Below are 14,752 nucleotides of genomic sequence, written 5' to 3' on the forward strand. Positions count from 1 at the left end.
TATTCTTCCCATCTGCCATCACCATCATTTGAAAAAAGAAAAGCCATTTTAATAAGAGAGAAAGGACATAATCAAAATAAAGGATAAGAACAACTATTTAAATTTCAATTGAATAAGTATAAATTTTATTCTTTTTCTATTTTTGCTAAAGACAAATGCATCTTTGCCTTCAGAGGAATCTTTTCGAAATTTATATCCAATCATATCTCCCCTTTTACTTGAAATCCTTTGAGACTTTCCACAACTCCTCAGATCTAAACATGGCTTTATCCTGGCCTATAGGTGCATTTAAGATCCCAGCTCTCCATCTTCGTCCACTTTGGTTTTGTTTTAATCCTTTCAGTATACCAGGTTCTCTCCGATAGGGCCCTTGCATATGCTACTTCCCTTGTTACCTCAAAGAAATAGACATGTGAGAAAAACCAAGTACTTAATCTTGGCTCTACTATAACTTGTTATATGACCCTATGCTAGTTACTTAGCCTCTTAGTTCTTCAGTTTCCTCAGCCTAATGTGAAATAGTTGTTACAGAAGAATTCTAGGCTCTCTCAGTTTAAAATTGTGAATTTACGGAAGCCATTTTGATAGGAAGGTAATGGAACTCAGCACATTCACCCTATATAACTTGGCTGTAAGTATACAGTATATATTTGTTCCTCATTCTCAATATTTACTCTAAGTTTATTTTAAAAAATTATTTGATTGAGTTTATATGAGTAAAGCAAGTTTTGAGTTTAGAAATTGATTATTAAATTCATGAATCTCTATTTCTGGGGTCGTATCTCTTGGATTTTGTTTTTGCCATTGCATAAAGTGATTAAAGAGGTAATTTTGTACCCTTTTAAGGAGTTACTGGAGTGAATGTTTTTGAGAGAAGGAGGAAAGGCAAAGGCTTGGTAAAGAAGTTCGCCTGGAGTTAATTTCTTTTATTATCTTGGTCTATTACCCTATTTAAATGATATTCTTTGTATTTTTATAAAATTGACAGTCAGAAATGGGTAGCAGACATCAGGTAGAAAAGATGAAGAAAGATATAATAGAAATTTGAGAATTGGTGGTTTTAGGATTATGTTTATGTTGATCTCTAGAAAATTTTGCTAATTAAATAATGTTGTGATCATCAAATACTTGGGTTGATTTAAATATGTTCTATGTCAAGTTTGTCCATTAGTCCTTTTTAATTTGGAATTTATTTCTTAGAAGTCTTGTTATAAATGGGTAATTTGGTTTCCAGGTTAGCTGAAAAGAACCTTTTAAAAACAGTTTACTTTAGAGTTATCTTAAGATTCATCTACTAGTAAGCACTGTTTATATAATTTTCTATTAAAAATTCATTCACAACTAAGAGCACAAGGTCACATGTCACATTTTCCTTCATTTATGTCATCGGGTTGGATTGGTGTGTACGCACTAAAGTAGTTTGGGTGTTAGGGAGTGGGCAATAGTAACTTAATATATTGACAAAAGACCAGGTACCTGGTTTATCAGGGATCCAGAACTGCAGGACCAAAAAGCTACTACGTCAGTCTCTGGCTAGCTGCATACCATTCATAAATGTTGGGGAGATGAAGTTTGCAAATGTTCAATTTTTCCACTTTGTTTCTCAACTCGGTGTCTTATTTCTTTAAATATAATGTCTATAATTAAGATTTATATCTCAAATTTACTTTTAGTATTTTGAATGTACAATATAAAGTCGAAACTCCCTTGATAAAATAGTATGTTCAGTATCTTTAAATTTTTTGTGGATATATTATGTACAATGCATTTCATATATTCTTTTGGTAAACTAGTTACTTGGTTGCTATTGTCTCAGAAAAGATAATTTCTAAGTTTAGAACCAATCATTAGGATGCTAGAAAGCTGTTTTCCACACCTCAAAAATTTTCTCATCTTATTTTGTTTCTTTGAAGGGAGTTCATGTGTAATGTAGAAAGGAAGATTAGTTACACCATCTACTCTTTTATAAAGATATTGAAAACTGGGCACAGTTTTTTGGGAGAGAGGGCTTGGTACTGTTACTTTCAGATAACAGAAAGCAAAATTCTGAGTTATGTTAATACAGGTTTTCTGGGTAAAGGGGAAAGAGAACACCCTAGGAATAAATAATTTACCCTATAAAAAGTGCTACACTAACAAAGGTAAATAACTTTAGTACTCCTTCTGTTCGTGTAGGTAAGATTTACTCAGGATTTGAAGTTTTAAATGAGAAAACTAATAATTTTATCTGTTCTGTATTTCCTTGTGAAGAATCTTACAAAACTGTTGATTCATCTTTGTATTGACAAGAAGGCAACAAAAATTTTGCCAGTGAGTGCAGTAATAACTATCTGATGCCTATTTTGGTTGTATTTTAAAGTAATATCCATACTTTGAGATCTTGCTCAGAGATGTTTAAACAGAGGAAAATTCTGAGATATGTTAACACCCCAAACCTTATCTTCCAAGTTTATGTTTAGAATGCTAAATGTATTTGTTTTCCAAAGGGTGATATCAAATAAAATTACTACAGGGTCAATTCAGGAAAACATATTTACAGCATTTATAATCCTCTTGTGATATAAGACCATGCCTAATTTCTTCACTAGTTTTTGTTTGTTTGTTTTAAGAATTTATTTTGCTTTAGGTTTATATAAAGGAAACCTTGACTCTCTAAAGAAATCCCCCACTTATTTTATTGAAAATGGTTTACTTCTCTAGCAAATGACTATGATTCCTCTGAAATCTTTGCAGCCCAAACCCAAAGAACAGCAAAAGTAAAATTTAAATCTTAAGAGTATTTGTCCAAAGTCGTATTCAGGACTTGAAAGATTAAGATGTAAAAATAAGATAGGTTGAAGCTGAATTTAATTATATGTCTTTTTTCTCAAATAAAATTTTTTTAGTTAACTCTGTAGAACTGCTTGAATTTGAAAAAAAAAAAGATGTTGGAAAAGTAAAAAGTGTCAGTGTAGTTGGTCCATCGTATCTAAATTATAGCTCAAAGCAATACCTTTTATATTTATAAATATCCATAAATTATTTTGACATACAGTAACATTTTGCCTTCTTGAAATACTATTTCAGCTATTCATTATTTGGCTTTAAATGGTCAAAAGATGAAAAGAAAGTAATATATATATTGATCACTTTCTAAGTACCAAGTATTATATTTTTATATTTACTATCTCACTATCCATGGTGTTTCTCTAACTTAAATACCTAAAATGCTTAAAATACAAGTTATTTATTGTGACATAAATATACCTTTAAAATGTACCTTTAGTGATATTTTACTTTTTTAAACACTTAGCGAAATAACATATTGTTAGTTTCCTCCTTCTCAATTTTTGTGGTATATATAATTGTGAAATTGAGTGCCATTATGGCTAGAGTGGATCAAAATTGTAATTTTAAAGCATGCTCTACTATATAGTTAGATAGCATCTGCTTTTTATGAACTGCACACAAAGAAACAACCCTTAATTTTTGTAAGTTTAACTGTTCACGATCCTCAGTTGAGGTTCCTATGTTGTTATTCTACAGAAGACCACATTTTTAAGTATTTAAAAAATACTCCCAAAACACTTATTGTTTCAAATTACTCTCCATTTTCATTTGTTATTATAGTTTAAGAAACATGATTGCTAGTTTTAATTCAAGTTGAAATAGAAATTAGATATATTTTGAATAAAAATATTAAGTGAAACTTAATATTTGTAAATCATTTAGTATAAAATTACTAAGAACTTCAAAGACAGTACAGATGGTCACCACATGACTTGAATAATAGTCTAAAGTGACTTTGAAAAACTCCTTTAGGGATTTTTTTTAATGAACATGAAGGTAGTACAAATCAAAACAGCTGAGAAAAATAAAATGGAGTGTATGCAAGAATAGAATACATTTGAATGTTTAACACATTGAATACAACTTTTTTTAATACTAAAAACTTTAAAATGTCCACATGCTTATTTTCTTTCAGAGGTGGAAAAATAGTTGTCCAGGAAAACTTTTCACAGTTGAAGGAACTTGGAGGTTCTGTCCCAGTGAAGTCCCAGTGGTTCTTATTTCAGACAGCTTATATTGTAGATTCATTGTCAAATATCTTAGTTTTTAAGGTTTGTAGGTTATGTTGAATAAAGTTCTCTGTGCCTTGAATTTCAGAGAATCTGGAATCATTTCTCCTAGCAGACCAGTTTTTCATTTTTATTGAATTCTGAATTGTGTCTGACGTGAAGTAGTAAACTATTGGGTCAAAGCAGCAGTTTGAAACAGCAATGCAGAGAGTGATTGGGTACATGGTCCTTACTGCTGCCACTGCTGAGCAATTAACAAATGTCTGTGTTCTCATAAGAGAATATAAAATAAGGTTGATATTGTAAGGCACAAAACAGAAACAGAATATGACCAGATGTACAAAAATCATTTTTAAAACTTTAGTTTTGTTTATTTTGCTTCTACTTAATGTAACAGGTTTATTTAAGGTTCTTAGCACCATACTAGAACAAGTTACATTTAAAATTAGAGGAATAAAAAATCCCACTATTTCGATAAAAATTACAATCCTTGAGAGATATGTTTTCCATGTGTCTTCTGGAAAATTTTCAAAGCAGGCTTTTGAGCTGTTATTATCCTGAGAGTGAGTAGACTTGAAAAAGACTGCTGGTGCACTTCCTCCCATCACAGTTAACCACACAGCAATGCAAACGATTTTTGCATTTCGTTTAGTTCTTAGAGTCTTCGACTTAAATGGGTAGACAATTGCCAGAAACCGATCTACACTGATGGAGGTTAAGAATAGAATGCTTCCGTACATGTTGGTATAAAACAGCATCACTGAAATTTTACAAAGTAAATCTCCAAATGGCCAATTCCGTGTTACAAAGTAAAAAATCCTGAAGGGTAACGTGAACACGAAAAGCAAGTCTGACATTGCCAAATTTATCATGTACGTTGTAGTTTCATTTCGCACTTTGAGAGTGCAGATGAAAATGTATATGGCAACACAGTTGGCTATTAATCCAAGTACAAACACCATACTAAACATGCACCCATACAAAGTGTACTTAAAGGAGTCATCATAGGGGCAGTGGGAGTTGTTACTGCTTACCATTATAAAGGCACGTCCAGCAGCAGCCTCCTTTGGTATTCAGACTGTGACCGCTTTAAAACCTCCAATGTATTTGCAAGTTCTTTGGATCTTTGGGTAGTTTTATAAATATTTCCTTTATCTCCAGAATCTTCAAAAGAAACATCAAATTTGTTGTTGTAAAGTTTCCACTTGGTTCCTCAACAGGAAAATAGTCTCATTTTCTAGTCTTCAGAAAGTTCGTGAATCCAAGGCTTAGTGAACCAACGAGCAACCTTTAAAAACACAGTCAGTGAAGCCAATCCATTGGATTATAAATTTTAAAGAAACGCCGTGTTCTGAGACGGAATAAATCTACTTGTCTAGTTAACTTGTATTGCGGTAGTCAAGATGATATTCCAAAATTAAAGCTTCTTTATGCTCCAAAATGTTTAAGCTAAAGTTAGCAATTTTATTTTGCTTTTCAGTGTAGAGTTTCGGAGATTTAAGCATTCCCAATTTGGTCTCATTTAGTTCTTGCTCCTTTTAAATGAAGTTTTCCTTTTTGGAGTTCAGGCAGTAGATTCCAGATGGTGAAAAGCAGAAGAATCCTTTAAATGTTCCGAAATAAATTCCTTAGCGTGTTAGCTCTTGCCGAAAGAGGCCTTTTCCTCCGTTTCAAGCTGTATTGTGCTGTGGACTTTATCTGAAGTGAAAAAATAAAGGCTTGCTAGATTTGTAATATGACATCACAGGAAGAAGAGGCTGGGCTTGGACAAAGAAAGGTTTCAGCCCAGTTTGTTTGCAGTTCTTTAATCTGATAATGTGTCTGCTGAGAATATACCTAGGAGGCTTGCAAATGGCCTCTGTTTAACCGAGACTTCTGGCCAGTAACTCTTTTTTTATGCGGAAAAGCCTTCTGGGATGACGGCCACTTCTCAGAGAGTTTTCTTTCTTTTTATTCTTTCATTCTTTTGGTAGTAATAATTGAAGGAGAAAAAAAAGTCACTGTTAAGCCTGTTTCTTGATTGCTTTTGTATTTGGGATATGACTTTATTTTTAGAAATAAATGTATATAAGTATTTTTGAATTGAAATTGCTAGTGATATCCTAATATAGCATTTTAAAAATGTTTAATGACTGAAAGAGAGAAATTTAATCTTCAGGTATAAAACGAATTTGAGAGATCAGTGATAGTTTTGCCACTCCTGGCTTATGTTTTCCATAATTGTGCCTCAAGATTTAATTTGATTGGTATGATTGTGAGTGGCTTCAATCCTGGATCTCTTTAGTTTTTGATAAACAATTTTCTAACATTTTTCGTTCTTTTCTGTAAGTTGAGTTAATATTTTAGAGCACTTTCAATTTTTAAATTACCACTTTCAAAAATAAATAAATACCAGAATTGTTTATGTTTGGTATTAATCTTACTTACAGAATTAAATTACATCTTTTCAAAAGAATTTTGTTTTCATTCCCTCCAACCTCCCCTCACCACTCTTACTATGACATTAACTATATATTGGAATATGGTTCAAATTCTTTATTTAAAAACTCCTATGAGTGGTTTCTATATATATTTATATTTAAAGTATACTCATTTTTTAAAGCCAAAAGAATTGTAAGAAGAGAGAGTATGTGGGATGGGAGTAGCTGAATGTAGATGTTATTTCCTAAAGGACTGAAGATATCAAAACCTCTGGAAGCACATGGTTTTCTCATTTTAAATTACCATTTTTCAGAAAAGGCTAGATCCAGTTGTGTTTTAACTGTTGTTATTTTCTAGTTTGGTTCAATTTGAGCTGAAACTCTTTTGGTATCAATTAAAGAATTTAGGGAATTTAAGAGCAAGGTATTTTTATAATTACTTAGCTACTTTAAATATAATGTGCTGCAGTAACATTTTATGCTGATTTCGTACCTTTTGAATTTGAACTACCCTTTCATGCTTAGCAACTTTTGTTTATGAATCACCCCTATTTTTATTGTTTTGACTAGGAAATTTATCAAGTGAAACAAAAAATATGAGTATTACTTATAATCAATAAACTTTAAAGGGTTGAATTTCTTCTTATCGCATTGGTGTAGAAAAACAGGTAGTATACTCATATTAGAAGATAAGAGAAAGCTTAATAAAGAGTAATAAAAAAAGGAGTAGTTAATAAATTTGTATTCTTATTAGAGAAATTTTTTGTTATAGTTTCTTAGTAATCTGCTTTCAAATTGACAGTCTCTTTACTCATCATTAAATAATGAAATATTAGCAGTTATGTCTCTTGACCTTGTTTACCTCTACTTTCATTTTGAATATGGCATTTTCTCAAATTAAAATGTGTTAATTCTACGTTAAAATATTCTTTCACATATTAATGTTATTCACTTGACTTTTTTTCACTTAACTGTTCACTTGTAGTTTTTTCATGTTTGAGTTATTGGTGCTTAAAAATGGATAGATCACTATTTGTTGAATTAAGCTTTTTGTTATTATTGGTATATTAGTATATATTTGTATTTCTAACTCTTACGCAAAGCTTGACCCTTAGTAGATACGCACATGTTTACTGATGAATGAATCATATCAATAAACTTGAATTTTGTTAAAAATTGTTTCTACTGAGGAAGAGTAATAGCAGAGAGGCTGTCTGTTTCAACAGGGAAGATCATTGAATGCTTGATTTTTCAAAATATTTATTTTGATTTCTAATTAAGGAATCAAAGTAAAATTAGATACCTTGAACATTTTTTAGGTTAAGATTTGAAAAATATAGAGTAGCTACTTACAAAGAGAGTTAAGTAAATCCAAGGAATCGAGTACATTTAATAGGTGCTTTTGTATTTGGTAGACTCAGACCAGCTTATTTTAATGCAAGATTTGTACACTTCTGAAAGTTAAGCCTGTGAATCAACTTGTTTCTTGTATCGAATTTTTTAAGGGGTAAAATAACATGTAAAGCCAATTTGAAATTTAGTGAATCGCATTATGCAATTCATTTTTAAAGTTTAATTACATCAAAGAAACCAAGTAAACAGTCAGCCTGTAAAGTAGATGTTTTATTAATCACTACAATAATGGTTTAAATCATTTAGTTATATAACTAATCTTTATCAGTTCAAGAGAGAATAGTATGCTGTTAGTTAAGCATTAGAAATTTTAGGATTTTGAGTAACTTCTGAGTTCTTGACTAAATTTCTGCTACAACTGTGGCCTTGAGGAAGCAAGAAATCTGACTTTTCTATGCTTGATTCAAAAGGTCATAATAATGTTTGTTGAATGAATGAATAAACAAACCTTTATTGAACAACTGCTATAAACAAATGTGTAAACTGGGCTCTTCAGCCATTCTTCCTTTTTCTTCTTTTTTTCATACTAGCTACTTCTAGCCTTCATAGTTTATGAGTTTTATTTTGACCCTACTTTAATCTTACTGCCACCTTTTTGGGCTAACGCTTTTCACTCTTATCTGTATAGTTGTGTGTAATGTCTTCTTATTTTTAGTCCTACCCTCTTCCAGTTTTCTCCTGCCAAACTGTCACAGATCAACTCATGAATGAATCCACTATTTATTTATTTATACGTACCCTTCTTGCTTTCAAAAAGAATTTAAAGCAGATTATAATTTTAAAATGGTCAAAACTTATGGAACTAAACGTTTAATATTTTAGCATTTTATTATATGTAGATAATACCTAAATTTTAAAAGTAAAAAAGTCTCTAGAATAGTCAACAATTTTAAATGTGAGAAAAATGAAACTATTCTAAACATTAGTCATAGTCACTATTCTAAAAATTACTCATTTTGAACACACAAAAAAAGTTTCCAAAAAGCAAAAAAAAACTTAAAACACAGATTCATAACACATTAGTAAAAGAATAAAAGCCAGTGCTAGTAGGGAGAGAGAAGGGTGGGAAGGGCAGTATGTGTAATGATTTTACAAAAATCTAGGCTAAAGGAAGCTGCCTCATTTGATGCAAGACAAAAAAGGAAAACATAATAGATTATGTAGTTTTAATTTTATGAAAGAAAACATTCCAGAGTGTCAAAGGAAACACCTTTCTTTCCTTCATCTCGGAAGTACATTGTGAATCTTTACACATGAACCGCAAATTGTTGTCTACTGGCAGAACATAGGCCATTTCTTATTGGCTCTCAATTCAAGAGAAGCACCCAATGTCAAATTGTGGTTCTGGGAAATCATATTGTTTGTTGGAAGATTGATATAGTCTAATTGTATGTGGTAATTTGGTCTAATGTTGGAGCAAGTTTGATAGTCTAGGGCAAAGGATCTCTACCTGTGGACTTTGAACTCTCTGAAGATCCCTGTTGTATACATTCCTATGAGGACTGGGTCTGTGGCTTTGATGAGATTGTCAAATAAGATATGACTAAAAACCAGAAAGAAACCACAGATCTGAAGAAATGAAGGATTAGAAAATCCCACAGGCTTTTCCTTAGAAATATCAGGAAATCGCTGGAATATTTAGAAAGTTTTTCTCTATGGATAACCTATAAAGAATCTAGTCTATTAGTTGCTAGTTTAGATTCTTTATGAATAAAGTAAAAGAATTGTGTATGTAGGCAATAAAATATAAATCTTTTTTTACTTAAAATAGGGAAGTATAAAAGTGCTGTGTAAAGAGCACAGGCATATCAGAGACGCCTTACATATAGTCACGTGACTTTTCTAAGATTCTGGCTCCTTGGCTGTAAAATGAGGGAGTTGGACTGCTCAGTTCCCTTCCTGCTTCTGTATCTGATTCTGATTCTTTGACGACTCTGAATGCTTAAGCTCTGGGTTGGGTTTTTTTCACTCTTAGGTATAGCAAATTAAGGAGTCACTTTTCATTCTTTATCTTTAAAGATTTTTAATTTTAAACCAGGTTGTACAAGAAATATTCTTTGCATAAGCCAAGAGTCTCATAAGAAAAATTCTGTTAATATTTTGTGGTACTGTAAAGAGTAAACATATAAAAAAGAATTTTCTTAATATTTAGGTGCCATGTTCTTTTTTTTTTTTTTAACGCCTACAGCACCGGGTCTTCCTAGGTGGTCTCCTATCCAAGTACTAACCAGGCCCGACCCCCATGTTCTTTTACTGTAAAATTTATCAAAGAAGAATTGATCAAAACTTTGAAATATTCTGTGATAAAAAGTTTTGATGGCTATATTTAGAGTTGTACCTAAAATAACATTGAGAATATGAGATGTGTGAAAAAATTGGATGAGAGGGTATATGAAACTTAAACTGAAATAAATTTGTTCAAATCCATAATGTAAGCATGGAATAGTGAAATTTTAAAACGTAAGAAAAATATTTGAAACTTATTTACCTTGAATGCAGCAAATGTTTGCCATGATGAGATGGGACTCTTCAAGCTTCTTTTCCATCACAAATCTACACTTATGATAAAAGCCAAAGTTTTCATATTTTGGATTCTTCTGAAACCTGTTATGATAATTTTCTATTTAGGTCTAGAATCGAACTTTTGTAGTTTGATAAATGAACATTTGTAATTTATGTTCATAGAATACATTTATTTTACCGTAACAGGAAAATTAAATTCTAGGCAAATTTAGTTTTGCTATAAGAAATGTATACCTGTTCCTCAATTTACACGGAATATCCGTTCCACAGGGTTTTTTTCACAGGGAAGAAAACCGCAAAAAATAGTTCACTATAACAGAAAAAAAATACTAAGAAATTGTCCAGTATAAGTCACAAAAATATTTATTTCACATATTTTCACAAAAAATCCTAATGAAAATTCAGGAAAAAAAAATTTTATTGTCTATTAGTGTCTGTACTGCAGTCTAAAGCAATCAACCCTCTCGATGTAATTGGCACAAAGTCTCTATCTCCATCGCCCAAAATATTTGGAAGTACTGCTTCGGTTTCATTCTTTATGTTTATGTTTTTGGATGATCTTTTTCCAACCCCATCTTTTGCTAAATTTTCATAAATTCTTCAATATTCACAGCAACATTTTCGAAAATCTGTTCAAAATTTTAAGGCTCGTTGGATGTTTGGATCAATATCTAGAATTGCAGTTTTCAGTTTTGTGGTTAATGAAGAGCTTTGTAAATATTCTCTTCAGTGAATGAAACTGGTTCAGGGTCATGCCATATTTATCAGCAGAATGGATATCAGATATTAAGTGAATTACTTATCAGTTAATTCACATAAACCAGTAATTCCATAATATCATCTACATTCAAATTGTCAGAGCCTTCTTGAAACTTATTTAATAAATTAATAATGCCAATTAATTCCTCTTCAGTTGGTGGAACCATATTTTGTGGTATAATCACTTCTGGCCATATTCCTTTTCAGTAAGTATATAAAGATGACAGCTTTATATCACTCAAAGCTAAAGCAACATTCTTGATACAACTCAAAATTGTATATTTATTCCAGGCTTCTGAAACGATAAGTGATTTATTATCTTCAGGTTTATTAAAAATATCATTAAAATTCCATTTAATATTAATCTTAAAGGTGGTAATAATGCCCTAATCTAAAGGTTAGATCAAGGAAGTTGTATTTGGTAGCAAATATGCAACTTTTATATCTGGATGTTCTAAACTGTGGATCACCAGGTTCGTTACCTAAAAGTAAAAGTATTTTAAAAGGAAGATATTTTCCCTTCATATAATTTCTAGCTGCTAGAGCAAAACATTTGTAAAACCGATTCTGAAAAACATCAGTAGTCACCCATCCTTTTTTATTTGCCATCTAATGAACAAGTAGACCATTAATAATTGTTTGTTAGTATTAATTCTTTGTATGTTGCTGAGTTAAGGTATTGTTTTTTAGAAAGAGTAATCACCAATAATGGAAATGAAAAAGAAGGAACTGCATAAAATGACACTATATAAATGGAAACCGCCTATAAAAAGTCACGTAAATGGGAATATTTACCACATATACAAAAACTCACATAAAAAAATACATAAATCAAGGGGTGGCTGTATTGATATCATTCGAAAGTGATTTACCTTTCTATCATTACTGCAAACACTTAACACTTGTTGTTACTGTTTACTGGAGCATGAGTCATCTACCCAAGTTCAAAAGGTTGAACTAGCTTGTAGGGTTGGGGAGAGTAGAAGAAAGATTTAAGGATAATGAGTGATTTATAGCAAAGTAAAAGTGAATGGGAATGATGGTCGAAGCAGGTTCAAGCAAAGGGGGTAAAGGGGGTAAAGGAATGTTGTGGAATAAGACTTAAAATGAGTAAACGTATTTGTCACTGCCATCTCTTGAGTTCTCTCTTTTTCCTTTTTACCTTTCTCTGCCTGCTCCTGCTATCTTCATCTCTGCCTCTTAAAATTCTATCACATTTTTTATGGAGATCTCTCACTATCATCAGTTCCTTTTCTGTACTTCCTCAGTACTTTGTCTTCCTTTTAAGACATATTTTTGTAATTCAATTAAGATTAAAAAAAACAAACAAACAAAAAAATGCAATACAGAGTATGACAATAGATGTTTGTACAGAGGGGCGATGAGTGTCAACCAAGTCAGTTAAAGGGCCTTCAATGGAGATGATGTTTAAAGAAGGCTAGTCTTTAAAGTTGAAGAAAGGTTTCCAATTTCAAGTCTTGAAGGCCAGAGCCATGCCTGGTAATAATGTCTTAATATAATACTTTTGAATATAGTTGTCTTTCTCAACCAAAAACTTGGAAAATGATTTGAGTGACTATTTCTTCTAGTCTCTCAAGGATGCTACATTACTAGTTTCACTCTAAATTTCTAGAAGAGAAGTTAATTCATCAGGCATAATGTATTCTTTGGTTTATAAAGGCTTAATTTTGTCATAAAATCCAGTTGAGGATGGTAGGTGGGTAGTGGTTTTCAAAAATCTTTCACCTCCTTTAAAAGCAGCAAGGAGAAGTTAAACAATTTGACTAGGTGTTAAGTGACCTAGGTTCTAATCCCAGCTGTGCTACTAAAAATTAATGTGACCTTGACCAAATAATTTAACTTCTCTATTGTATATTCGTAGAAGTAGAATTTTAGAATTTGTAGAAGTAGCCTTATATTTCTATCTAATTTAATTTTCACGCTAATTTCGAATGACAGAAAGAGCATATATTATTGTCTCCATTTTACAGATCAAGAAACTGAAATTCAGAGAAGTTGTGGCTTGCCTAAGATTACAAAGTGATTAAATGAAGGAGAATGATGAAGCCAGGACTAGAAACCAGGTCCTCACTCTTATGTACCCTGCCCAATTCCTTGTACATGTTTTTCAAGTTAAAGAATACAATTCAATGAATGCACGGAGACCTAGAACTAGAATTCTAGTTTCTTGACATCTAGTCAAGTTTTCTCACTATAACAGGTATTTCCAACCTTTTTTTTCCTTTATGGCTTAGGTGACTGTTAAGCAAACAAGAATTTTGTTTTTATACATGTAAGCTAAATAGACATTTTTTGAAACATTAAATTCTAAAATTATGATATAAATTTAATCTCTTAGAAGTTTCCATTTTTTCTTTAGATTAAAATCATACTGCAACCTTGCTTTGTTTCTAGTTTCATCTTCGTCGATTAAATAAAAATGGTTAGAATTGGAAAAAGGTACTGTGCCAGGTTTCATATAGGGGAAGGAAACTTCTGCTTCTTCCAAATAACTAGAACAGGGTTTTCTGTGAATAGTAAATTTAACATTTTCCAGCAGTGTTTATCCTCAGAAATCCAGGTACTATTTAGTTTATTTCAGTAATCACTTTTTGACTTTCTTTTACCCATTACTGAGGGGTAGAGATAGGGAGAGAGTGCTCTCTCAGGATGCTCCTAGAGAGCTAAATGCTTGTCACTAGGAAGCTACTGTTAGATATACATGAGTTCTTTTGTTCCTAGTAATGAAATTTTATGCATGTTAAAAGTTAAGCATATTTGCTCCCAAATTTGTGTTTGCTCTTTACACATGTTATAAAATACAAGGGCAAAAAAGGTGGTTTTTAGGAAAACCAAGTTTATTGCTTTGGAATAATTTAGAGGCCAGTTGCTGAAGATATGTCATTGAATTAGATGTGTACGTACTTCTGTTAAAGATTCACAGAGAATGCCATAAGAAACTAGAAGGATTGATTCTCTAGTTCTCAGATTGCTTTGTGTCTTTATGTTTTCACTCTACACATAGTGAAAATCATAAACACACATTATTGGTGTGGTTTATAGAAAAAAACAACAACTTGGAACTCTGCTCAAAAAAGAACCTTGACCCTGCATAAAGTTTTTAATGAATATACATTTTATATTTTCAAAAACTCAAGTAAAATGTTTTTTAATATATGTGTATCATTCTTAAATTATTTCCTGTTTAGCTTTTTTGATTAACTGGTGACAATCTCATCAAATAAGGTAACTTCTATATTAGCAATAATCAATTGGAAAATGTAATGGAAAATGGATTCAATTTAGAACAACAAATAGTATGGAATACCTTAAGAATAAATGTAATAGGAAAGTTGAGGATCTAGGTGAAAACAGAAGACTCCAAATAAAGGTTGTAAAAGAACACTTGAAAATATATGTGTTTGTATGTTATATAGTCTAGTAGTTTATTTCTAAGGAAATCTGTTTTTCCGTCCCATTTGTATTCCTATCAGTAGTACCTGTTTCTCCACACCCTCACCTAAACCAGTTATTATCAGACTTTTAAATCTTTCCTAAATTAACAGATCAAAAACGATA

General features: G+C 31.5%; 2 protein-coding genes across 2 annotated transcripts in view; one reads left to right on the top strand and one right to left on the bottom strand.

The window, feature by feature from the left end:
• RB1 (RB transcriptional corepressor 1) overlaps positions 1-14,752 on the top strand; it is a 127,359-nt gene that overhangs the window by 76,076 nt on the left and 36,531 nt on the right. The window lies entirely within an intron of this gene.
• On the bottom strand, positions 3,780-5,945 carry LPAR6 (lysophosphatidic acid receptor 6). The gene has a single exon (XM_011372032.2). It carries the CDS (start codon positions 5,093-5,095, stop codon positions 4,061-4,063), a length of 1,035 nt encoding a protein of 344 aa, XP_011370334.1. The 5' UTR covers positions 5,096-5,945; the 3' UTR covers positions 3,780-4,060.

Source organism: Pteropus vampyrus, unplaced genomic scaffold (assembly GCF_000151845.1).
Source record: "Pteropus vampyrus isolate Shadow unplaced genomic scaffold, Pvam_2.0 Scaffold198, whole genome shotgun sequence".
NCBI classification, from domain to species: Eukaryota; Metazoa; Chordata; class Mammalia; order Chiroptera; family Pteropodidae; genus Pteropus; species Pteropus vampyrus.